General features: G+C 41.6%; 1 protein-coding gene across 3 annotated transcripts in view; it reads left to right on the top strand.

The window, feature by feature from the left end:
* Positions 1–27,560, top strand: part of LOC128686334 (pyruvate dehydrogenase phosphatase regulatory subunit, mitochondrial-like) — a 191,793-nt gene that overhangs the window by 27,560 nt on the left and 136,673 nt on the right. For all 3 annotated transcript variants that reach the window (XM_070085839.1, XM_070085840.1, XM_070085838.1), the window contains exon 7: positions 17,080–17,222. In XM_070085839.1, the coding sequence (XP_069941940.1) occupies positions 17,080–17,222 (143 nt within the window). The remainder of the gene's footprint in view (positions 1–17,079; positions 17,223–27,560) is intronic.

Here is a 27,560-nt window from a genome sequence, read left to right as displayed (position 1 = left end):
CAAATTCGTGAGCTTTCTTTTTTGCGAGTTTTGATTATCAGCCTACGGATAATTTCAGTTATCCATCTTTTTTTTTTTTTTTTGCAGTACCTATTTTTTTCAGACTTGGTGCACAACCCCTAAATTGAAAAGTAATCATAAAATTTCATTCGTGTTGTTCTCAGATGATTAATATAGTCATATATTACAGAGATATGGTCTTTGAAACAAAATTAACCCTGATCTGAAGCAAAGTTTGATATGCAGACATTATTTTGTCTTGCAGGCATTTATGACTTTTAGTTTTGCTGGATCTCTAGGTATGTAATTAGCCCCCATCCCTCCCTTAGAATTTATAGTGACTGCTGTACAGTACAGGTCGGCCATCACTAATCTGGCATCATTGGAACCTGTAGTGTGCCGGATTAGTGAGTTTGCCAGATTACAGAGTGGTTAGGTTAGAATAAACTTAATTAACCTATCAATAGAGACTATTTCTGCTACATCTTCCTCATTTTCATCACTGCTTTCTCCTTCACTGACTTTCTGCTGTGGATCTACAACCATCTGCGCAATTTCCGAGTCAATATAATGATGAAATTTGAGTCAGTATAATGATGAAATTCGAAATTATGCAAGCCAAAATTAGTGCCGGATTACTGATGGAACTGGTTAACTGACTGCCGGATTAGTGATGGCTAACCTGTATATGGTAATTTTTACTTTTATGTTTTAATGATGTACATTACTTATTTCAAATATCTATTAACACACAAAATTCCTTTCTTTATATTTTTTTCAAAATTAATCTGCAATAGGAATACTGTATGCTATGCTGATGACTACCAAATTGTCTTTAGATAATATTACATTTGTGCTTAAAAAGCTATTTGAATTTTTTTTGTTTTGCCTCAGTCTTGTACAGTGCCAGGGTATTGCCAAAAGAGTACATTTTATGCTATGTATTTCTCAAAATCATTTTCTTTTCATAAAAAAACTAATCTCCAGAAAACATTCTATCTACCCTTAATCTTTTTGGTGTTAGCCCTATTATGTAATGGATTTGAAGAGTGTTGGTTCCATAGTATTACGCCATGAGCTCAACTCACTCAGATAAGCTGTGAGCAGTAAATCTGGACCTAGATATGAGAGAATGGGTCTATGCAGTAAGTGTGCACCATATAAAATAATCCTGCAGCACGCAGTGCATAACGAGAAAAAAAATTGTGACTGTGCTTTTGGTTTAAAACAAGTGACTTCGTGTTGTATTTTCATATGGTTTTTATGGTTGTATTCTTGGTTTCTTGGTCTCTTTGATATAATGAAAGATATATTACAGAAATAGAGATAATTTTGATTGGTTTCAGCACTGAACGTAGCTTGAAGTTGAGCTCAAAGAAACATTCGATTTTTGCCAATACATTCCAATATGTGTCCAGCTTGCCAGTCTAATACACATTTAGAAATGTACTGACATTATTTATACAGTTATTACAATAATGTAGTAGTTTGCATAACAGTAAATCTATTTTTTGTGTGAATAAAAATTCAAAATGGAAAGCAAGCATAGTATAAGAGGGGCCTGGAGATATGACTAAAGAACAGAGGAAATTTTTTTTAGTGCCAGGAATGTCTACATTGGTAATTCTGGACCATATTTTTAAATTGTCAGTTTTTGAATTTTGTGTGAAATTGGCCAAATTACTGATTTCTGATCACTTTATTGAGTAGTAGTTGAAATAGGTAAATGGGCAGTTTCTTGTGCTCTGTCAGTAAAAGGAATACTAGTGAAATAGCTATGAGTTTGGTTAACTGGAACAATGAAATTAGCCCAAAATAGGGTGCAAAATTAGCGAAATCGCTGAAGCGTAAATATTGCCGACACCGCTAACTTTACGAGACTGTAATTATGTAAGTTTTCCATTAAATTTCACACTTTTGGTTTCATTACCTTCGGAAAAAAATTCTCTACCACTTCATTTTTTTTTTTTTTTTTTTTTTGGAGGGGGAGGGAAATTTTGTAACCCTGAGAGCAAGTTTGAGATCTGAGATTGCAACCCTAAAAGGGTTAAATACAGCAGTTATGTCTCATGTAAGAACTTTATTTCCTAAGGTAATATATGGAATTATAATAGTAAATAGACAGTAAATACTGAATCTTATAAGGAAAAGCCCATAGGACTAATGCTAGTAATATATACAGTAGGACCCTGCTTTTCGGCGTTCTGCTAATATGGTGATCTCAAATTATGACCAAAACTTCCTGTACGGCAAGTGGTCTTTCAAATACGGCACGCACCACCTGGTTTGTTTACATTCTCCATGAGCACATCTCTATTATGTAATAATAATCACTCTTGGGCACATTAAATGTCTAATTTTATGTCAATATAGACATTTTCATTAATCCATCTATGACATTTTCTTCAAAATTATATAAGAAACACATTACATAACATATAAACATTTTATATTTATATACTAAGGAGGTGTGGTTGCCAGGTGGAGGAAAAACATTACTTAATACTAACAATAATCACTCTTGGGCACATTAAATGTCTTATTTTACGTTAATATAGACATTTTCATTGATCCATCTATTATATTTTCTTCAAAATTATATAAGAAACACGCTACATAACATATAAACATTTTATGTTTATATACTAAGGAGGTGTGGTAGCTGGGCAGAGGGAAAACATTATGTCACTCCCCTTAATACATAACTCTTTTGTTTACAATTCTCGGCTTGAATTATTCATTACTTCTCCATTTGTTTATGATGGCATCTAAAGGTAGTTGATAGAAATGATTAGACTCGGTGAACATGGTATGTCGATGGTAATATGTCTCTGGGTAACATTAAATATCATGTAGCTATGTAGGTAGGTGTAGGTATGTAGCTCAGGCGGACTACATACCTACATTATTATTATAACTGATAATTGTACGTATGTGTACCTGTACCTAAGTAAACTTACACCCTGTGCTGGCATGCAGGTACACATTAAAATCACTAAGAGTGTTTTATTAGTCTTGAAGATGTCATATTAATAATGATAATAATAATAACCTGACGATCTGTTGGAGTGTGAGCAGGGTAATATTTAGTGAAGGGATTCAGGGAAACCGGTTATTTTCACATAGTCGGACTTGAGTCCTGGAAATGGGAAGTACAATGCCTGCACTTTAAAGGAGGGGTTTGGGATATTGGCAGTTTGGAGGGATATGTTGTGTATCTTTATATGTGTATGCTTCTAGACTGTTGTATTCTGAGCACCTCTGCAAAAACAGTGATAATGTGCGAGTGTGGTGAAAGTGTTGAATGATGATGAAAGTATTTTCTTTTTGGGGATTTTCTTTCTTTTTTGGGTCACCCTGCCTCGGTGGGAGACGGCCGACTTGTTGAAAAAAAAAAAAAATAATAATAACACAATAATAATCATACTAAGGAGCATATGGCATCTAAAGGTAGTTGATAGAAATGATTAGACTCGGTGAACATGGTATGTCGATGGTAATATGTCTCTGGGCCACATTAAATATCATGTAGCTATGTAGGTAGGTGTAGGTATGTAGCTCAGGCGGACTACATACCTACATTATTATTATAACTTTTAGAGAGGGTGTGGTAGGTAAGTTTGGGGTGCCAGGTGTAAATGATAATGGGAGCCCTTTGATTGAACTTTGTATAGAAAGGGGTTTAGTCATAGGTAATACATATTTTAAGAAAAAGAGGATAAATAAGTATACAAGATATGATGTAGGGCGAAATGACAGTAGTTTGTTGGATTATGTATTGGTAGATAAAAGACTGTTGAGTAGACTTCAGGATGTACATGTTTATAGAGGGGCCACAGATATATCAGATCACTTTCTAGTTGTAGCTACACTGAGAGTAAAAGGTAGATGGGATACAAGGAGAATAGAAGCATCAGGGAAGAGAGAGGTGAAGGTTTATAAGCTAAAAGAGGAGGCAGTTAGGGTAAGATATAAACAGCTATTGGAGGATAGATGGGCTAATGAGAGCATAGGCAATGGGGTCGAAGAGGTATGGGGTAGGATTAAAAATGTAGTGTTAGAGTGTTCAGCAGAAGTTTGTGGTTACAGGAAAGTGGGTGCAGGAGGGAAGAGGAGCGATTGGTGGAATGATGATGTAAAGAGAGTAGTAAGGGAGAAAAAGTTAGCATATGAGAAGTTTTTACAAAGTAGAAGTGACGCAAGGAGGGAAGAGTATATGGAGAAAAAGAGAGAGGTTAAGAGAGTGGTGAAGCAATGTAAAAAGAGAGCAAATGAGAGAGTGGGTGAGATGTTATCAACAAATTTTGTTGAAAATAAGAAAAAGTTTTGGAGTGAGATTAACAAGTTAAGAAAGCCTAGAGAACAAATGGATTTGTCAGTTAAAAATAGGAGAGGAGAGTTATTAAATGGAGAGTTAGAGGTATTGGGAAGATGGAGGGAATATTTTGAGGAATTGTTAAATGTTGATGAAGATAGGGAAGCTGTGATTTCGTGTATAGGGCAAGGAGGAATAACATCTTGTAGGAGTGAGGAAGAGCCAGTTGTGAGTGTGGGGGAAGTTCGTGAGGCAGTAGGTAAAATGAAAGGGGGTAAGGCAGCCGGGATTGATGGGATAAAGATAGAAATGTTAAAAGCAGGTGGGGATATAGTTTTGGAGTGGTTGGTGCAATTATTTAACCCTTTGAGGGTCGACAGGCCCTCTCCGAAACTCGTTCTCAGGGTCGGCCAAATTTAAAAAAAAAAAAAAAAAAATTTTTTCTTATGAAAAGATAGAGAATCTTTTCCCGATCATAAAGACACCAAAAGTTTGAAATTTGATAGAAAACTTACGGAATTATGCTCTCGCAAAGTTAGCGGTCTCGGCGATGTTTACACATCGGCGATTTTGCCCACTTTGATCCCCATTTTCGGCCAATTTCACTGTACTAGTCGACAAAAAACATGAATATTTCGCTAGAACTCCATTTTTTCTATCGAATGGGTGCAAGAAACCACTCATTTATGAAATTCAACTATCCAGTACAGTGGTCAGAATTTAGCAATTTTGCCAATTTCACACAAATTTCAAAAGATGCCAGTTTTCGAATAGGGTCCAGAATAAACAAGAAAGACATTCCTGGCACTAAAATGACATTTCCTCTAGTCATTATTCACGTCTCAAGGCCCCTCTTATATTCTTTTGCTTTCCACTTCGAATTTTTGTTTTCACAAAAAATATAAGATTTACTGTTATGCAGACTACTGCATTAGTGTAAAAAATGGTATAAATATTATTGGTGCACTTGTGAAAGAATATTAGACTCACCAGTTGACGTGTATTGCACGCTTGGCACGATTTGTTTACTTTTGAAGTTTGGTAAAAATCGAACATTTCTGCTACTTTGAGCTCAATTTCAAGGCACCTTTCTTTGTAAAACCAGTCAAAATCATCTCTATTTCTGTAATATGTCTTCCATTCTATAAAATGAGACCAAGAAAACTAGAATACAACAATAAATACCATACGAAAATACACTGCAAAGTCGCTGATTTATTAAAAAAAAATGGTCAAAGTTTTTTTTTTCTCATTATGCACTGTGTGCTGCAGGATTTTTTTTAGACTGTGCACACTGACCACATAGACCCATTCTTTCATATGAAGGCCTACCAGCTTTCTCCCACTAGATTTGAGGCCGTTAGAATTTATGAGTACTAGTACGTCAAAAACCCCTACGCGTAAGACGTACTAGTACGACGAAAACCCTCAAAGGGTTAATAAATGTATGGAAGAGGGTAAGGTACCTAGGGATTGGCAGAGAGCATGCATAGTTCCTTTGTATAAAGGCAAAGGGGATAAAAGAGAGTGCAAAAATTATAGGGGGATAAGTCTGTTGAGTGTACCTGGTAAAGTGTATGGTAGAGTTATAATTGAAAGAATTAAGAGTAAGACGGAGAATAGGATAGCAGATGAACAAGGAGGCTTTAGGAAAGGTAGGGGGTGTGTGGACCAGGTGTTTACAGTGAAACATATAAGTAAACAGTATTTAGATAAGGCTAAAGAGGTCTTTGTGGCATTTATGGATTTGGAAAAGGCGTTTGACAGGGTGGATAGGGGGGCAATGTGGCAGATGTTGCAAGTGTATGGTGTAGGAGGTAGGTTACTGAAAGCAGTGAAGAGTTTTTACGAGGATAGTGAGGCTCAAGTTAGAGTATGTAGGAAAGAGGGAAATTTTTTCCCAGTAAAAGTAGGCCTTAGACAAGGATGTGTGATGTCACCGTGGTTGTTTAATATATTTATAGATGGGGTTGTAAGAGAAGTAAATGCGAGGGTCTTGGCAAGAGGCGTGGAGTTAAAAGATAAAGAATCACACACAAAGTGGGAGTTGTCACAGTTGCTCTTTGCTGATGACACTGTGCTCTTGGGAGATTCTGAAGAGAAGTTGCAGAGATTGGTGGATGAATTTGGTAGGGTGTGCAAAAGAAGAAAATTAAAGGTGAATACAGGAAAGAGTAAGGTTATGAGGATAACAAAAAGATTAGGTGATGAAAGATTGAATATCAGATTGGAGGGAGAGAGTATGGAGGAGGTGAACGTATTCAGATATTTGGGAGTGGACGTGTCAGCGGATGGGTCTATGAAAGATGAGGTGAATCATAGAATTGATGAGGGAAAAAGAGTGAGTGGTGCACTTAGGAGTCTGTGGAGACAAAGAACTTTGTCCTTGGAGGCAAAGAGGGGAATGTATGAGAGTATAGTTTTACCAACGCTCTTATATGGGTGTGAAGCGTGGGTGATGAATGTTGCAACGAGGAGAAGGCTGGAGGCAGTGGAGATGTCATGTCTGAGGGCAATGTGTGGTGTGAATATAATGCAGAGAATTCGTAGTTTGGAAGTTAGGAGGAGGTGCGGGATTACCAAAACTGTTGTCCAGAGGGCTGAGGAAGGGTTGTTGAGGTGGTTCGGACATGTAGAGAGAATGGAGCGAAACAGAATGACTTCAAGAGTGTATCAGTCTGTAGTGGAAGGAAGGCGGGGTAGGGGTCGGCCTAGGAAAGGTTGGAGGGAGGGGGTAAAGGAGGTTTTGTGTGCGAGGGGCTTGGACTTCCAGCAGGCATGCATGAGCGTGTTTGATAGGAGTGAATGGAGACAAATGGTTTTTAATACTTGACGTGCTGTTGGAGTGTGAGCAAAGTAACATTTATGAAGGGATTCAGGGAAACCGGCAGGCCGGACTTGAGTCCTGGAGATGGGAAGTACAGTGCCTGCACTCTGAAGGAGGGGTGTTAATGTTGCAGTTTAAAAACTGTAGTGTAAAGCACCCTTCTGGCAAGACAGTGATGGAGTGAATGATGGTGAAAGTTTTTCTTTTTCGGGCCACCCTGCCTTAGTGGGAATCGGCCAGTGTGATAATAAAAAAAATAAAATAAATATAATTGTACGTATGTGTACCTGTACCTAAGTAAACTTACACCCTGTGCTGGCATGCAGGTACACATTAAAATCACTAAGAGTGTTTTATTAATCTTGAAGATGTCATATTAATAATGATAATAATAATAACACAATAATGATCATACTAAGGAGCATTAAATATTGTATAAAATGATAATACAGTGGACCCCCGGTTAACGATATTTTTTCACTCCAGAAGTATGTTCAGGTGCCAGTACTGACCGAATTTGTTTCCATAAGGAATATTGTGAAGTAGATTAGTCCATTTCAGACCCCCAAACATACACGTACAAACGCACTTACATAAATACACTTACATAATTGGTCGCATTCGGAGGTAATCGTTATGCGGGGGTCCACTGTATAGACATTTTGCTTAATCCATCCAAATACACCCCACAGTAGAATAAATTAACAGTAGAATAAATTAACATAAATATGAGATGTGGTAACCAGGCAACCTGTGGTAGTCAGGCAATTTGTAGGACTTGTGGTAGTCAGGCAATTTGTAGGACTTATGGTAGCCAGGTGACTTGTAGGACTTGTGGTAGCCAGGCAATTTGTGGTAGCCAGGCAACTTGTAGGACTTGTGGTAGCAAGGCAACTTGTAGGACTTGTGGTAGCCAGGCAACTTGTAGGACTTGTGGTAGCCAGGGAACTTGTTGTCCAACATCAGAGAAAATGTGTACACTATAATATTTCTGGGGGTAACTAGAAAATTATTCCTTTCATATGCCTTCACTCAGGGTGTCATTTCTTCTGAAAATGGTGTTACATGAGAATGGGAGTGTTTCTCTTTATTTATTCTACTGTATCACTGTGGAGACAACTTGTAGACAATGTAAATTGATGAAAACGAGACGTATTCGTCTGGTTTGTTTACACTATGTGTGGGTGGGTGAGGGCTGCCCTTCCTGGCTACCCATACTTCCTAACCCGACTTCATACAAATAAAACTCACCTCTCATCCTACATTAAGTCTACAAATATTTTAAGGTAATTAATGAGTGTACTATATTTTATCGCTCTAGGGAGCTTAATGTCGTAGTAGGTATAGTGGCCAGTTAGGATGTCATACCTTCCACATGACTTTCTACAAATAAATACTTTTCACCCCTCACCCTACATTAAGACCATTAACCCTTTGACTGTTTCGGTCGTATATATACGTCTTACGAGCCACAGTGTTTGACGTATTATATATACTCATAAATTTTAACGTCTTCAAATCAAGCAAGAGAAAGCTGGTAGGCCTACATGTGAGAGAATGGGTCTGTGTGGTCAGTGTGCACCATATAAAAAAATCCTGCAGCACGCAGTGCTTAATGAGAAAAAAAAAACTCCAGCCATTTTTTTTAATTAAAATGCCAACTTTGTGGTCTATTTTCATATAGTATCTGTGGTTGTATTCTCGTTTTCTTGGTCTCATTTGATAGAATGGAAAACATATTATAGAAATAGAGGTGATTTTGATTGGTTTTACTATGAAAAGAACCTTGAAATGGAGCTCAAAGTAGGAGAAATATTTGATTTTTACCAATGTTCAAAAGTAAACAAATGATGTCATTTACCAATAAATGTCCAAGTAGCCATTCTGATATGCAGTCATTAATAGGTTGACATTATTTATACAATTATTACAATATTGCAGTAGTCTGCATAACAGTAAATCTTCTATTTTTTGTTTGAATAAAAATTAAAAATAGAAAGCAAGAGTAATATCAGAGGGGCCTGGAGATGTGACTGATGAACAAAGAAAATGTTATTTTAGAGCCAGGAATGTCTGCATTGTTCATTCTGGACCCTATTTTGAAACTGTCATATTTTTTAATTTTTGTGAAATTGGCCAAATTGCAAATTTCTGACCACATTATTGGGTAGTTGAAATCGGTAAATGGGCAGTTTCTTGTACTCAGTTGATAGGAAAAAATGGAGTTCTAAAGAAATAGCTATGAGTTTGGTCGACTGGAACAATGGAATTAGCCGAAAATAAGGCTCAAAGTGGGCGAAATCGCAGATTTATAAATGTTGCCGAGGTCGCTAAATTCGTGAGAGTGTAATTCCGTCAGTTTTCCATCATATTGGGTAGTTGAAATAGGTATATAGGTGGTTTCTTGTACTCAATCGACAGAATAAAAGGGCATTAAGTGGGTGAAATCACCGATGCATAAATATCGCCGTTGAGTTAAGTGTATTCTAACCTAACCACTCAGTAATCTGGCAAAATCACTAATCTGGCACCCAACAGGTCTTGTTGGTGCCAGATTAGTGATGGTCAACCTGTCATAGTATGTCATTGATGTCAGATAGACCTATATACCTTGTACTGTACAGTGGACCCTCAGTTAATGCCTTTAATCCAATCCAGAGAGCTAGGCTTTAACTGATTTAGCTTTTAACCGAATTAATTTTCCCCATAAGAAATAATGGAAATCCAATTAATCCGTTCCAGACATCCAAAAGTATTAGGCAAAATCCTTTTTTTTTACATGAAATATACTTTTCCCTACACAGAAAGCAATGATACATGCACAATAAACATTACTGAAATGACACTTACCTTTATTGTGTAATTGTTGATGAGTGATGAGACGGTAGGAGGGCAGATGATGTAGGTGTTCTATTGTTTGGAAGGGGAATCCCCTTCCATAAAGACTTCAGGTAACAAGTCTTTTTCTGGGGTTACCTCCCTTCTTTGTTTTATAATGCCACTAGGACCAGCTTGAGAGTCACTGGACTCCTGTCACGCAAAATATCTGTCCAGAGAGCTCTGTTTCTCGCATCCCTTTAAGATTTCCCTAAAATGGGCCACAAGAGTGTCATTGTACAAGTTGCCAATACGGCTTGCAACAGCTGTGTCAGGATAATATTCATCCATAACTGCTTGCACCTTTGTGAACATTGTACACATTTCCTTAATCTTTGACGAAGGCAACTTCCTCCATCTCTCTTCCTCCTCCTCTGAAGGAAATCCCTGAGCTTTGGTCTGTTGCTGTTGCACCTGAAGCTCTTGGAACTCTGTAGTGGTTAGCTCTTTATCGGTGTCCTCCACCAACTCTTCCACATCCTCGCCACTAACCTCCAACCCCATGGACTTCCCCAATGCCACAGTAGATTCCACAACTGGCATAGGCTCCTTAGGGTCAGCCCCAAACCCTTCAGAATCCCTCTCTTGTACACATTGTGGCCACAGTTTTCTCCAAGCAGAGTTCAAAGTCCTGGAAGTCACTCCCTCCCAAGCCTTACCTATAAGGTTTATGCAACTGAGGATACTGAAATGATCTTTCCAGAACTCTCTTAGGGTCAATCCAGTGTCTGAGGTCACTTCAAAGCACTTTTGAAACATTGTTTTGGTGTACAGTTTTCTGAAATTTGAAATGACCTGCTGGTCCATGGGCTGGAGGAGAGGAGTGGTATTAGGAGGCAAAAAGTTCACTTTGATGAAGCTCAACTCCCCCGCAATTTGCTCTTGCAAGTCGTGAGGATGAGCAGGAGCATTGTCCAATACCAGGAAGCACTTGAGGTCCAATTTATTTTCCAGGAGGTACTGTTTCACAGTGGGGCCAAACACGTCATAGAACCAGTCAATAAACATGTCTCTAGTGACCCATGCCTTACTGTTTGCTCTCCACATCACACACAATTTAGTCTTGACGATATTGTTTTTCTTGAACACTCTACGAGTTTCAGAGTGATACACGAGTAAAGGTTTCACTTTGCAATCCCCACTAGCATTACTACACAACATTAGAGTTAGCCTGTCTTTCATAGGCTTGTGTCCTGGGAGTGCCTTTTCCTCCTGAGTAATGTAGGCCCTGTTTGGCATTTTCTTCCAAAACAGGCCTGTTGCGTCACAATTAAATGCTTGTTGGGGTTTTAATTTTTCAGTGTCTATGTACCTCTTAAAGTTTTGCACATATTTTTCAGCCACTTTTTTGTCAGAACTGGCAGCCTCACCATGCCTTATCACGCTGTGTATGCCACTACGATTCTTAAATCTCTCAAACCAGCCTTTGCTGGCCTTAAATTCATCAACAGCAGTGCTATTTGGAGGCATTTTCTTAATGAGATCCTCATGCAACTGCCTTGCCTTGTCACATATTATTGGATGAGAAATACTATGTCCTGATAATTGTTTCTCATTTATCCACACCAACAACAGTCTCTCCACATCTTCAAGTATTTGTGATCTCTGTTTTGTAAGCACACTTGCACCTTTTGCAACAACAGCTTCCTTGATTGCCTTTTTGTTGCACAAGATAGTAGTGATGGTTGAATGGGGTTTGTTGAATAACTTTTCCAACTCCGAAATACGCACTCCACTCTTGTACTTTTCTATTACAGTGGACCCCCAGTTAACAATATTTTTTCACTCCAGAAGTATGTTCAGGTGCCAGTACTGACCGAATTTGTTCCCATAAGGAATATTGTGAAGTAGATTAGTCCATTTCAGACCCCCAAACATACACGTACAAACGCACTTACATAAATACACTTACATAATTGGTCGCATTCGGAGGTGATCATTATGTGGGGGTCCCCTGTATCTCCTTTTTTAATTCGATAGTACACCTCACCCCTTTTACCACAGGGTTGGCTCTAGAAGCTTTCTTGGGGCCCATGGTGGCTTATTTAGCAGTTAGAAGCACAAAAAACACTGGAATAATACAAAATATATCACATGTTCGCGTGGAACCGTCCTCAGTGGCTTGTAAACAATCGCACACATGTTCAGGACAAAAGCTCCTAATCGAGTTTTTAGGTGTTATCCAAGCCGATTTTTTTTATGCCAAAGCGAGGCGTTATCTGATTTTGGCTCTATCCGATGTAGGATAGGGTCTACTGTACATGTAGAAATAGATATAATTGCAGTGGAACTCTGGTTTTCGCACGCTTCAGTTATCAGATTTCAGTTTTAGGACCGTTTTTTGTGCGAAATTTTATTCTGGATATTGGACCCTGATCCGGTAATTGTACGTTTGCCCGCCTGGGGATGCCACCACTACGCATCTCAGTCTGCCTCTGTCACTGGTCGAGTGAGCATTACTTCACACATTCCAAAACATTTTGTAATAATCCCTTGTTTTTGGTGCTTATTTATTATGACTGCAAAATAAGTCACCATGGACCCAAAGAAAATTCCTAGTGCCAGCCAACCTTTTGGTAAAGGGCTGAGAGAGAGGGGAGAATGTGCTTTCTTCAGTGATTCTACGATGTGTATGATACTAAAGCACCAGGAGCCGATAAAGGCTATAGCGCCAGCCAGCGATAAAGTGTTGCATTAACAGCGTAGCAGGTAAGTTAATCGATTAAGTGATAGAAAAATGATGACACAAAACTGACTCCTCCATTGTTGTTTGAGGTATACAGGGCCACTGACAACACCACCACCACCACCAACACTGTATGTATGGCTTATGCTGTATTATTATTTTTTTTTTATTATTTTTTATTATCACACCGGCCGATTCCCACCAAGGCAGGGTGGCCCGAAAAAGAAAAACTTTCACCATCATTCACTCCATCACTGTCTTGCCAGAAGGGTGCTTTACACTACAGTTTTTAAACTGCAACATTAACACCCCTCCTTCAGAGTGCAGGCACTGTACTTCCCATCTCCAGGACTCAAGTCCGGCCTGCCGGTTTCCCTGAATCCCTTCATAAATGTTACTTTGCTCACACTCCAGCAGCACGTCAAGTATTAAAAACCATTTGTCTCCATTCACTCCTATCAAACACGCTCACGCATGCCTGCTGGAAGTCCAAGCCCCTCGCACACAAAACCTCCTTTACCCCCTCCCTCCAACCCTTCCTAGGCCGACCCCTACCCCGCCTTCCTTCCACTACAGACTGATACACTCTTGAAGTCATTCTGTTTCGCTCCATTCTCTCTACATGTCCGAACCACCTCAACAACCCTTCCTCAGCCCTCTGGACAACAGTTTTGGTAATCCCGCACCTCCTCCTAACTTCCAAACTACGAATTCTCTGCATTATATTCACACCACACATTGCCCTCAGACATGACATCTCCACTGCCTCCAGCCTTCTCCTCGCTGCAACATTCATCACCCACGCTTCACACCCATATAAGAGCGTTGGTAAAACTATACTCTCATACATTCCCCTCTTTGCCTCCAAGGACAAAGTTCTTTGTCTCCACAGACTCCTAAGTGCACCACTCACTCTTTTTCCCTCATCAATTCTATGATTCACCTCATCTTTCATAGACCCATCCGCTGACACGTCCACTCCCAAATATCTGAATACGTTCACCTCCTCCATACTCTCTCCCTCCAATCTGATATTCAATCTTTCATCACCTAATCTTTTTGTTATCCTCATAACCTTACTCTTTCCTGTATTCACCTTTAATTTTCTTCTTTTGCACACCCTACCAAATTCATCCACCAATCTCTGCAACTTCTCTTCAGAATCTCCCAAGAGCACAGTGTCATCAGCAAAGAGCAGCTGTGACAACTCCCACTTTGTGTGTGATTCTTTATCTTTTAACTCCACGCCTCTTGCCAAGACCCTCGCATTTACTTCTCTTACAACCCCATCTATAAATATATTAAACAACCACGGTGACATCACACATCCTTGTCTAAGGCCTACTTTTACTGGGAAAAAATTTCCCTCTTTCCTACATACTCTAACTTGAGCCTCACTATCCTCGTAAAAACTCTTCACTGCTTTCAGTAACCTACCTCCTACACCATACACTTGCAACATCTGCCACATTGCCCCCCTATCCACCCTGTCATACGCCTTTTCCAAATCCATAAATGCCACAAAGACCTCTTTAGCCTTATCTAAATACTGTTCACTTATATGTTTCACTGTAAACACCTGGTCCACACACCCCCTACCTTTCCTAAAGCCTCCTTGTTCATCTGCTATCCTATTCTCCGTCTTACTCTTAATTCTTTCAATTATAACTCTACCATACACTTTACCAGGTACACTCAACAGACTTATCCCCCTATAATTTTTGCACTCTCTTTTATCCCCTTTGCCTTTATACAAAGGAACTATGCATGCTCTCTGCCAATCCCTAGGTACCTTACCCTCTTCCATACATTTATTAAATAATTGCACCAACCACTCCAAAACTACATCCCCACCTGCTTTTAACATTTCTATCTTTATCCCATCAATCCCGGCTGCCTTACCCCCTTTCATTTTACCTACTGCCTCACGAACTTCCCCCACACTCACAACTGGCTCTTCCTCACTCCTACAAGATGTTATTCCTCCTTGCCCTATACACGAAATCACAGCTTCCCTATCTTCATCAACATTTAACAATTCCTCAAAATATTCCTTCCATCTTCCCAATACCTCTAACTCTCCATTTAATAACTCTCCTCTCCTATTTTTAACAGACAAATCCATTTGTTCTCTAGGCTTTCTTAACTTGTTAATCTCACTCCAAAACTTTTTCTTATTTTCAACAAAATTTGTTGATAACATCTCACCCACTCTCTCATTTGCTCTCTTTTTACATTGCTTCACCACTCTCTTAACTTCTCTCTTTTTCTCCATATACTCTTCCCTCCTTGCATCACTTCTACTTTGTAAAAACTTCTCATATGCTAACTTTTTCTCCCTTACTACTCTCTTTACATCATCATTCCACCAATCGCTCCTCTTCCCTCCTGCACCCACTTTCCTGTAACCACAAACTTCTGCTGAACACTCTAACACTACATTTTTAAACCTACCCCATACCTCTTCGACCCCATTCCCTATGCTCTCATTAGCCCATCTATCCTCCAATAGCTGTTTATATCTTACCCTAACTGCCTCCTCTTTTAGTTTATAAACCTTTACCTCTCTCTTCCCTGATGCTTCTATTCTCCTTGTATCCCATCTACCTTTTACTCTCAGTGTAGCTACAACTAGAAAGTGATCTGATATATCTGTGGCCCCTCTATAAACATGTACATCCTGAAGTCTACTCAACAGTCTTTTATCTACCAATACATAATCCAACAAACTACTGTCATTTCGCCCTACATCATATCGTGTATACTTATTTATCCTCTTTTTCTTAAAATATGTATTACCTATAACTAAACCCCTTTCTATACAAAGTTCAATCAAAGGGCTCCCATTATCATTTACACCTGGCACCCCAAACTTACCTACCACACCCTCTCTAAAAGTTTCTCCTACTTTAGCATTCAAGTCCCCTACCACAATTACTCTCTCACTTGGTTCAAAGGCTCCTATACATTCACTTAACATCTCCCAAAATCTCTCTCTCTCCTCTGCATTCCTCTCTTCTCCAGGTGCATACACGCTTATTATGACCCACTTCTCGCATCCAACCTTTACTTTAATCCACATAATTCTTGAATTTACACATTCATATTCTCTTTTCTCCTTCCATAACTGATCATTTAACATTACTGCTACCCCTTCCTTTGCTCTAACTCTCTCAGATACTCCAGATTTAATCCCATTTATTTCCCCCCACTGAAACTCTCCTACCCCCTTCAGCTTTGTTTCGCTTAGGGCCAGGACATCCAACTTCTTTTCATTCATAACATCAGCAATCATCTGTTTCTTGTCATCCGCACTACATCCACGCACATTTAAGCAACCCAGTTTTATAAAGTTTTTCTTCTTCTCTTTTTTAGTAATTGTATACAGGAGAAGGGGTTACTAGCCCATTGCTCCCGGCATTTTAGTCGCCTCATACGACACGCATGGCTTACGGAGGAAAGATTCTTTTCCACTTCCCCATGGACAATAGAAGAAATAAAAAAGAACAAGAGCTATTTAGAAAAAGGAGAAAAACCTAGATGTATGTATATATATATATGCATGTGCGTGTCTATGAAGTGTGACCAAAGTGTAAGTAGGAGTAGCAAGATATCCCTGTTATCTTAGCGTGTTTATGAGACAGAAAAAGAAACCAGCAATCCTACCATCATGCAAAACAGTTACAGGTTTTTGTTTCACAGTCATCTGGCAGGACGGTAGTACTTCCCTGGGTGGTTGCTGTCTACCAACCTACTATTATTTTTATACACTTATAAATTTTGAGCGAAAAAGATAAACAACCTTTGTACAGGTACTGTTTTTCTATATGAATTTTCATCAGATTACGAGGGTTATTTGTGTATAGTACACTATTGTAGTCTTAATGATGTATGGCATAACACTGTTCTCTCATTTATTAGCTTTAATTTTGCCTGGAAATCTGTGCATACCATGAATTTGATAGAAAATACTTGTTTCTAGCAAATTTTCTTTGCCAAATACAGTTTTTATTGGCACGCTGGCTGTTTCTTACCAAGGCAAGGTAACCTAAAGAAGGAAACATTTTCACATCACTCATTCATTAGCTCCTCCCAGAAGTACACATAAATCACAATTCAGATGTGCCTCTGAAGTGCAAAGGATATTTCTCATTTTGAATAATGTTTGGTTTTATTGAAGCTGTATATTGATTGTTTTACTCATCATTACTAAATTGCCAGAATTTTCCATATTATCTATCCTAGTGGATGCTGTTGTGCATTAATGTTTTGTACTTCCTGTTCAAGAAGATTGAATTTTTAATTTGGAAATACAGTATTTATAAAGGTAAGACTGCACACTCTAAATTGTCTGTTTAATGTTGGTATTTGCAGGAGCATTGTATGTGGAGCATTGTACTGTGGAACGTATCATGACTGATGAAGTGCCACACTCTCAAATTATCCCTCGGGTCACCCATATTGTAACTTCACAAGGAACTATCCACTGTGAATATTTTGTCAATGCATCTGGGATGGTATGTAACATATTCCTTTGCTTCTATACCATCATGAAGATAATATAAACTAAGTTTTAGTTCTGTATTAATTTGTACTTAAAGGTTTTCTTCTTTTATTCTTAGTAAGCTGTACGGGAAAAGGGGTTACTAGTCTATTGCTACTAGCATTTTAGTTGACTTTTACAACACACATGGCTTACGGAGGAAAGATTCTTATTCCACTTCCCCATGGATATGAAAGGAAAATAATAAGAACAAGAACTATTAAAAAAAAAAAAAACTGATCAGTGTGTAAATATAAATGTGTACCTGTATGTGTAGTGTGACCTAATTGTAAGTAAAAGCACAAAGATATACAGTGGACCCTCGGATAAAGGCTTCATTGGTTAGCACCAAAATCAGCTAACGGCTCGCTTTGGCACAAAAATATTGGCTTGGATAACGCAAAATAACTCGGTTAAGGGCTTTCGTCCCGAATGTGCCCGCATGGCCTGAGCAGGGCCTGGCCACTCACTCCATGTACAGCCAGTATGTGATATTGTTTACAAAGCCAGTGAGGATGATTCCACGCATACATGCGACATATTTTGTATTATTCCATTGTTTTTAGTGCTTGTAACTGCTAAATAAGCCACAATGGGTCCAAAGAAAGTTCTAGTGTCAGCCCTGTGATAAAGAAGGAAAGAAACACAATAAAATTCAAGGAAAAACTCATAGCTACATTCCCTGCATGCCTGCTACACTCCCTGCATGCCTGCTACACTCCCTGCATTCCTGCTACACTCCCTGCATACCTACTACACTCCCTGCATGCCTGCTACACTCCCTGCATACCTACTACACTCCCTGCATGCCTGCTACACTCCCTGCATAACTACTACACTCCCTGCATACCTGCTACACTCCCTGCATGCCTGCTACACTCCCTGCATGCCTGCTACACTCCCTGCATACCTGCTACACTCCCTGCATACCTACTACACTCCCTGCATGTCTGCTACACTCCCTGCATACCTGCTACACTCCCTGCATACCTGCTACACTCCCTGCATGCCTGCTACACTCCCTGCATACCTGCTACACTCCCTGCATACCTGCTACACTTCCTGCATACCTGCTACACTTCCTGCATACCTACTACACTCCCTGCATTCCTACTACACTCCCTGCATACCTGCTACACTCCCTGCATGCCTGCTTATTCCCTGCATGCCTGCTCAACTCTCTGCGTGCCTGCTACACTCCTTGCATGCCTGCTACACTCCCTGCATGCCTGCTACACTCCTTGCATACCTGCTACACTCCCTGCATGTCTGCTACACTCCCTGCATACCTGCTACACTCCCTGCATACCTGCTACACTCCCTGCATACCTGCTACACTCCCTGCATGTCTACTACACTCCCTGCATACCTGCTACACTCCCTGCATACCTGCTACACTTCCTGCATGCCTGCTACACTCCCTGCATGCCTGCTACACTCCCTGCATACCTATTACACTCCCTGCATGCCTGCTACACTCCCTGCATACCTACTACACTCCCTGCATGCCTGATACACTCCGTGCATACCTGCTACACTCCCTGCATACCTGCTACACTCCCTGCATACCTGCTACACTTCCTGCATACCTGCTACACTCCCTGCATGTCAGCTACACTCCCTGCATACCTGCTACCCTCTCTGCATACCTGCTACACTCCCTGCATGCCTGCTACACTCCCTGCATACCTGCTGCACTCCCTGCATGCCTGCTACACTCCCTGCATATCTGCTACACTCCCTGCATACCTGCTACACTTCCTGCATATGTGCTACACTTCCTGCATACCTACTACACTCCCTGCATACCTACTACACTCCCTGCATACCTGCTACACTCCCTGCATGCCTGCTACACTCCCTGCATGTCCTAGAGTGTTCAAGAAAAACAATATCTCATCTCATCACTCATCAACAAGTCCACAATAAAAGTAAGCATCATTTCAGTATTGTTTATTGTGCATGTATCATTGTTTTCTGTGTAGGGAAATGTATAATTCATGTAAAAGAAGATTTTATTTAATACTTTTGGGTATCTGGAACAGATTAATTGGATTTCCATTATTTCTTATGGGGAAAATTAATTCAGCTAAATTCTAAATCGGTTAAAGGCTGGTTCTCTGGAACTGATTAAAGGTGTTACACAAATGACCCGCACATAAAAGAGAGAAGCTTACGACGACGTTTCGGTCCGACTTGGACCATTGACAAAGTCACACTTTGTGTATCGTTTCAGTCACGGTATTGTGTTGGTGAGGGGCTCTTCTTTCCAGTTCCCCGAATTAAGCCTGAATTATAAAATCCTCCGGGTTTAGCGCTTATTATAATAATAATAATCAGTCCTATTTATAAAGGCGTTACCCTAGGGTCCACTGTACCTGTTATCTTGTGTATTTTTTTTTCACCAAACCAGCTATATCCTAGCAAGGCAAGGTGACCTAAAAAGAAAAATGAAAGTTTCTCTTTTTAAATTTAGTATTGTATGCAGGAGAAAGCGTTATGAGCCTCTTGCTCCTGGCATTTTAGTCACCTCTTACGACACACATTGCTTATGGAGGAAGAATTCTGTTCCACTTCCCCATGGATATAAGAGGAAATAAACAAGAACTAGTAAGAAGATGAAGAAAACCCATAGGGGTGTATGTACAGTAGGGCCCCACTTATTTGGCAGGTTAGGTTCCAGGCTACTGCTGGAAAGCAGATTTCTCCAGAAAGCAGAACTCCATTTTTTCCATTTATAAATGCATATAAATGCCAGATAACAAGTTTATACTAATATATATTAAGTTAGCAATAGAACTCATTATTTACCTTAAAATATTTGTAGTCTTAATGTAGGGCAAAAGGCGAGTAGTATTTACTCTAAGAAGTCAGGTGTGGTAGCCCTCCTGGCCACCCCACCCACACATACTATACTACGATGCTTAAAGCTTCCTAGAGTGATCTTAATGTAGGATGAGAGGCGAGTTTTATTTGTATGTAGTCAAGTTGGGAAGTATGGGTAGCCAGGAGGGGCAGCCCTCACCACCCCATCCCACTCACACATAATGTAAACAAACCAGACGAAGGCGTCTGGTTTTCGTTACATTATATTGTGTACAAATTGTCTCCAAGTTGATACAGTAGAATAAATAAAGAGAAACACTCCCATTCTCATGTAACACCATTTTTAGAAGAAAGGACACCATGAGTGAAGGCATATGAAAGGAATAATTTTCTAGTTACCCCCAGTAATTTTATAGTGACACATTTTCTCTGATGTTGGACTACAATTTGCCTGGCTACCACAAATCCTACAAGTTGCCTAGCTACCACAAGTCCTACAAGTTGCCTGGCTACCACAAGTCCTGTAATAAAGTTGGTAGAATTACCGACAATATGTAAAGTAAAAGGACACAAGTGCAACTAATGTGACATTTTATGTGGCAATGTTTCGCTCTCCAGGAGCTTTGTCAAGCCGTAACGGCTTGACAAAGCTCCTGGAGAGTGAAACGTTGCCACATAAAATGTCACATTAGTTGCACTTGTGTCCTTTTACTTTACATACTGTGGCGGCCTCCTGCCAAACTAGTGGTTCGATTGTTAACCTGCCGGCCTGCAGTACCACTGGGTACATCACCAAACCCAATGTGGGGACTGCTGAGCCGGCCTTAGAAGCAGTACTTACCAGACCACCTTACGGTATACATCTACTGGCAGTAGACAGTATTCACCTGACCACCTATGGTGTATATCTACTGGCCTTAGAAGCAGTACTTACCAGACCACCTTACGGTATACATCTACTGGCTGTAGACCGTATTCACCTGACCACCTACGGTGTATATCTACTGGCCTTAGAAGCAGTACTTACCAGACCACCTTACGGTATACATCTACTGGCAGTAGACAGTACTCACCAGACCACCTTACGGTGTACATCTACTGGCCTTAGAGAGTATTTACAAGACTACCTCAAGGAGTACAATTGTAGGTGATGTCTACGGACTCACCACCGACTCTAGTCAACTGCGGGCCAAGTCATGCTGACACTGTTGTAGTGTGGCACTGAATGAAGATAGGGTCGGAGTTTTTTTTTTTTTATTATCACACTGGCCGATTCCCACCAAGGCAGGGTGGCCCAAAAAAGAAAAACTTTCACCATCATTCACTCCATCACTGTCTTGCCAGAAGGGTGCTAGACAGTGATGGAGTGAATGATGGTGAAAGTTTTTCTTTTTTGGGCCACATAAAATGTCACATTAGTTGCACTTGTGTCCTTTTACTTTACATACTGTGGCGGCCTCCTGCCAAACTAGTGGTTCGATTGTTAACCTGCCGGCCTGCAGTACCTCTGGGTACATCACCAAACCCAATGTGGGGACTGCTGAGCCGGCCTTAGAAGCAGTACTTACCAGACCACCTTACGGTATACATCTACTGGCAGTAGACAGTATTCACCTGACCACCTATGGTGTATATCTACTGGCCTTAGAAGCAGTACTTACCAGACCACCTTACGATATACATCTACTGGCAGTAGACAGTATTCACCTGACCACCTACGGTGTATATCTACTGGCCTTAGAAGCAGTACTTACCAGACCACCTTACGGTATACATCTACTGGCTGTAGACCGTATTCACCTGACCACTTATGGTGTATATCTACTGGCCTTAAAAGCAGTACTTACCAGACCACCTTACGGTATACATCTACTGGCAGTAGACAGTACTCACCAGACCACCTTACGGTGTACATCTACTGGCCTTAGAGAGTATTTACAAGACTACCTCAAGGAGTACAATTGTAGGTGATGTCTACGGACTCACCACCGACTCTAGTCAACTGCGGGCCAAGTCATGCTGACACTGTTGTAGTGTGGCACTGAATGAAGATAGGGTCGGATTTTTTTTTTTATTACGTATCACACTGGCCGATTCCCACCAAGGCAGGGTGGCCCAAAAAAGAAAAACTTTCACCATCATTCACTCCATCACTGTCTTGCCAGAAGGGTGCTAGACAGTGATGGAGTGAATGATGGTGAAAGTTTTTCTTTTTTGGGCCACCCTGCCTTGGTGGGAATCGGCCAGTGTGATAATAAAAAAAAAAAAAGAAAAAGGCTGGGACCGTAGTGTGACACTGAAGGAAGTATGACAGAGTGTAACACTGAAGTAAGATAATAGGATCATAGTGGAACACTGAGAGACGAGGGTGTCGTGTGACACTGAAGGAGATAGGATCGTAGTGTGACACTGACGAATAGTGTCATGTGACAGATTGCTGACCTCTGAGAAGAAAGACGCTATGCGGGTGATAGCCGAGTGTGTGATGCAGAGACAAGGGTGTCAAGTGTGACGCAGTAGACACGTGTGTGTGACGCAGAGCTGACGCTGTTGTAGTGTGACACTGACAATAGTGTCATGGAGAGGAGCGTCACAACACGGACAAGGGTGTTGTGTGACACAGAGAAAGAGCGTCATAACAGATAAGGGTGTCATGAGACAGGAGTGTAGTATAACTCCATTTAATTAGTGACTGAGTGTCACACAGTAGTGTCAAGAGTTGTACCCCTGTGTGTGGTAGGGTCGTAAATTAATTATAATTTATTATTTTAGGATTTATATGTATATATCTGTACAAAGTAATTATAATTTATTATTGATGCTGGACAGACCATCGCCTCATCGTCTCGAAACTCAAGCTCTGTATCCAGCCCAGGAGATGCCCTCAGGGCGCGAAACCACCAAAACGCCTGAACATCAGCAAGCTGAAGGCCCACAATGTCAAGCAGTCCTTTGCAGAAATCCTGGAAACCCGCTTGGAGTCCGTCGTGCTGGACGTTCAAAACGTCGAAGCAGCATGGACCGCACTCCGTGATACAGTGTACAGCACAGCCATGGAGTGTTTAGGACCCATCTCCAGGAAGCACAAGGACTGGTTCGATGAACACTGCACAGAAATCCAGCAGCTGCTGGAAGAGAAACGAAAGGCCTACATGGCCCACATCAACGACCCAAAGTCCACAGCGAAGCAAGATGCACTGAGAAACATACGCAGCAATACCCAGCGAAAAATGTGTGAAATGCAAGACTCTTGGCTAAGCAACAAAGCCGATGAGATTCAGGGCTTTGCAGACAGAAACGATATGAAGAACTTCTATTACGGCCTGAAAGAAATCTACGGCCCTACCACCTCTGGCACATCACCACTCCTCAGTGCAGATGGGTCAATGCTGCTCACAGACAAAGAGAAAATTCTAGAGAGATGGGCAGAACATTTTGACAGCGTGCTGAACCGTCCATCCACCATCAACGATGAAGCCATCGAACATCTACCTCAGATTCCGACCAACGAGACGCTGAATGCCATCCCCACTTTGGAGGAGACTCAGCAAGCAATACGTCAACTGTCCAGTGGCAAAGCTCCTGGGTCTGATGCCATCCCAGCTGAAGTCTACAAAGAAGGCGGAATGGCACTGGTAGAGAAACTTCACCAACTCTTCCAGCTTGTATGGCAGCACGAGACAGTTCCTCAGGACTTTAAAGATGCTTCCATCGTGCATCTCTACAAATGAAAAGGAAACCGCCAGGCATGCGACAACCACCGTGGTGTCTCCCTGCTCTCCATCGCAGGCCAAACCCTGGCTAGAGTTCTACTCAATCGGCTCAACGAACATCTAGAGCAAGGACTCCTACCTGAAAGCCAGTGCGGCTTCCGGAAAGATCGCGGGACTATTGACATGGAGTTCGCTGCTAGACAGCTACAGGAGAAATGTCAGGAACAGAACGCCGACTTGTACTCCACCTACGTTGATCTGACCAAGGCCTTCGACACCGTTAGTAGAGAGGGCCTTTGGAGAATCATGGCGAAGTATGGCTGCCCAAAGACGTTCATCGCCATCGTATGCCAACTTCACGATGGAATGCTGGCCAGAGTCCAAGACAACGGAGAGACGTCTAAACCATTCCCAGTCTCTGTTCAGCCTGATGTTCTCAGCCATACTTACAGACGCATTCAGGGACACAGACGCAGGAATCGGCATCAGGTACTGTACAGATGGGTCTGTCTTCAACCTCAGGAGGCTTCAAGCAAAAACCAAGGCTGCAACTGACACCATCAATGACCTGCTATTTGCTGATGACTGCGCCCTCAACGCTGCTTCAGAAGCCGCCATGCAGCACAGTGTTGACAAGTTCTCTGACGCCTGCAACAACTTCGGGCTGACAATCAGTACAACGAAGACTGAAGTGATGCACCAGCCTGCTCCTGGAAAGACGTATCTTGAGCCAAACATCACCATCAACGGGCAGCGACTGAGCGCCGTAGACAGATTCACCTACCTCGGCAGTACCCTTTCCGGAAACGTTGTCATCGATGATGAGGTGAATGCCAGACTTGCCAAAGCCAGTGCCACCTTCGGCAGGCTCCACAAGAATGTATGGAACCGAAGAGGCATCACCACAAGCACCAAGATCAAGGTGTACAGAGCCATAGTCCTCACCACACTTCTCTATGGCTGCGAAACCTGGACTGTCTACAAACATCACTCCAGAAAATTGAACCACTTTCACACCACACGGCTCAGAAAAATTCTTGGCATCAAATGGCAAGATAAGATCCCAGACACAGAAGTGCTGACTACAGCTGGCCTGCCTAGCATCTACACCATCCTAATGCAGACACAGCTTCGCTGGGCAGGTCACGTTGCTCGCATGCCAGACCACCGGCTGCCAAAGAAACTCTTGTTTGGCGAACTGCAGCATGGAAAGCGCTCTCAAGGAGGCCAAAAGAAGCGCTACAAGGACACCCTTAAGACTGCTCAGAAAGCTTTCAACATCAACCACACCATGTGGGAGCTGATAGCTCAGGACAGGAATGACTGGCGAGTAGTTGTCCGGAAAGGGGCAACATCCTGCGAGGCAAGCAGAATCTCACTAGCTGAGCAGTGCAGGCAGGCGAGGAAGACCAGAGCCATCAGACCCCTCGATGCCACCACCCTTCCCTGTCCACACTGCCAGAGAACGTTTCGTGCGCAGATTGGCCTGACAAGTCATCTGCGTACCCACCAACTTTGACCCCAGAATGACTAGATGGTCCTCGTCGAATCGACAGACAAACAACAACCAAAGATAATAGGTTTTTATCAGATGTATACCTCTAGACCAAAGATTGCTTTTATATGCTAGTAAAAATGATAAATTGTTTTATGTGTATTACGTATCCCGAACTCTCATATTACTACACTAGTGTAAGCCCAACTAGTGTTTTTTGTAATACATAACCACAAGTCCTACAAGTTGCCTGGCTACCACAAGTCCTACAAGTTGCCTAGCTACCACAAGTCCTACAGGTTGCCTGGCTACCACAAGTCCTACAAGTTGCTTGCCTACCACAAGTCCTACAAGTCACCTGGCTATTACAAGTCCTACAAGTCACCTGGCTACCACATCTCATATTTATGTTAATTTATTCTACTGTGGGGTGTATTTAGATGGATTAAGCAAAATACAGTGGACCCCCGCATACCGTTGGCATCACATAACGTTTAATCTGCATACCGCTCGCTTTTATCGCAAAAATTTTGCCACGCATACCGCTCAAAAACCCGCTCACCGCTGTTCGTCCGAGACGTGTCCAATGTGCGCCCTTAGCCAGCCTCACATGTGCCGCCGGTGGCATTGTTTACCAGCCAGCCTCCGCGGTAACATCCAAGCATACAATCGGAACATTTCGTATTATTACAGTGTTTTTGGTGATTTTATCTGCAAAATAAGTGACCATGGGCCCCAAGAAAGCTTCTAGTGCCAACCCTACAGCAATAAGGGTGAGAATTACTATAGGGATGAAGAAAAAGATCATTGATAAGTATGAAAGTGGAGTGCGTGTCTCCGAGCTGGCCAGGTTGTATAATAAACCCCAATCAACCATCCCTACTATTGGTGGTACAGCTGCTGCTGCTGCTGTAGTACCATCTGCTGCTGCTGTAGCACCATCTGCTGCTGCTGTAGCACCATCAGCTGCTGCTGCTGCTGTAGCACCGTCAGCTGCTGCTGCTGCTGTACCACCGTCAGCTGTTGCTGCTGTTGTAGTACTGTCTGCTGCTGCTGTAGCACCGTCTGCTGCTGCTGCTGTTGTAGTACTGTCTGCTGCTGCTGTAGCACTGTCTGCTGCTGCTGTAGCACTGTCAGCTGCTGCTGTACCACCATCAGCTGCTGCTGCTGCTGTAGTACTGTCTGCTGCTGCTGTAGTACCATCTGCTGCTGCTGTAGCACTGTCAGCTGCTGCTGTAGCACTGTCAGCTGCTGCTGCTGCTACTGTAGCACTGTCAGCTGCTGCTGTTGCTGCTGTAGCACCGTTGCTGGTGTGGCTTATTGAGAATACCAAGAAACAATTAACCCCAGAGGGTTAGCCACCCAGGATAACCCAAAAAAGTCAGTGTCATCGAAGACTCTCTAACTTATTTCCATTGGGGTCCTTAATCTTGTCTCCCAGGATGCAACTCACACCAGTCGACTAACACCCAGGTGAACAGGGAAAAATGCCTGGAACTAGTGCTCGTATTGGTGAATTTAAAGCCAGCAGAGGTTGGTTTGAGAAATTTAAGAATCGTAGTGGCATACACAGTGTGATAAGGCTGTTCTGGAAGAAAATGCCAACCAGGACCTAAAGTACTCAGGAGGAAAAGGCACTCCCAGGACACAGTGTCTCATCAGTCATTGCTGCATCTTCAATAAAGGTAAGTGTCATTTATTCTTCATTTAGTAGAGTAGTACATGCACAATATATATTGTGCATGTACTACTCTACTATTGTGCATGTATCCTTCTCTTTGTGTGTAGGAAAATGTATATTTCATGTGGTAAAATTTTTTTTTTCATACTTTTGGGTGTCTTGCACGGATTAATTTGATTTCCATTATTTCTTATGGGGAAAATTCATTCGCATACCGATCATTTCGCATAACAATGAGCCCTCTTGCACGGATTAAAATCGCTATGCGGGGGTCCACTGTATTAATATTAATGTTTTACATGATGTTTAATGTTCGTTAGAGTGATTATTATTGTGTTATTATTATTATCATTATTAATATGGCATCTTCAAGACTAAGACACTCTTAGTGATTTTAATGTGTACCTGCATGCCAGCACAATGTGTAAGTTTCCTTAGGTTTTTGGGACCTGATGAGCAGTTGGATTGTGAGCAGGGTAATATTTTGTGAAGGGACTCAGGGAAACCACTTAGCTGGACTTGAGTTCTGGAGGTGGGAAGTACAGTGCCTGCACTTTAACCCCTTCAGGGTCCATGGCCAAAATCTGAAGTGGTGCT

The sequence above is a fragment of the Cherax quadricarinatus genome, chromosome 17 (genome assembly GCF_038502225.1).
Source record: "Cherax quadricarinatus isolate ZL_2023a chromosome 17, ASM3850222v1, whole genome shotgun sequence".
Lineage (NCBI taxonomy): Eukaryota > Metazoa > Arthropoda > Malacostraca > Decapoda > Parastacidae > Cherax > Cherax quadricarinatus.
Note: the sequence above shows the minus strand (reverse complement) of the source record. Positions and strands in the feature narration are given on the sequence as shown.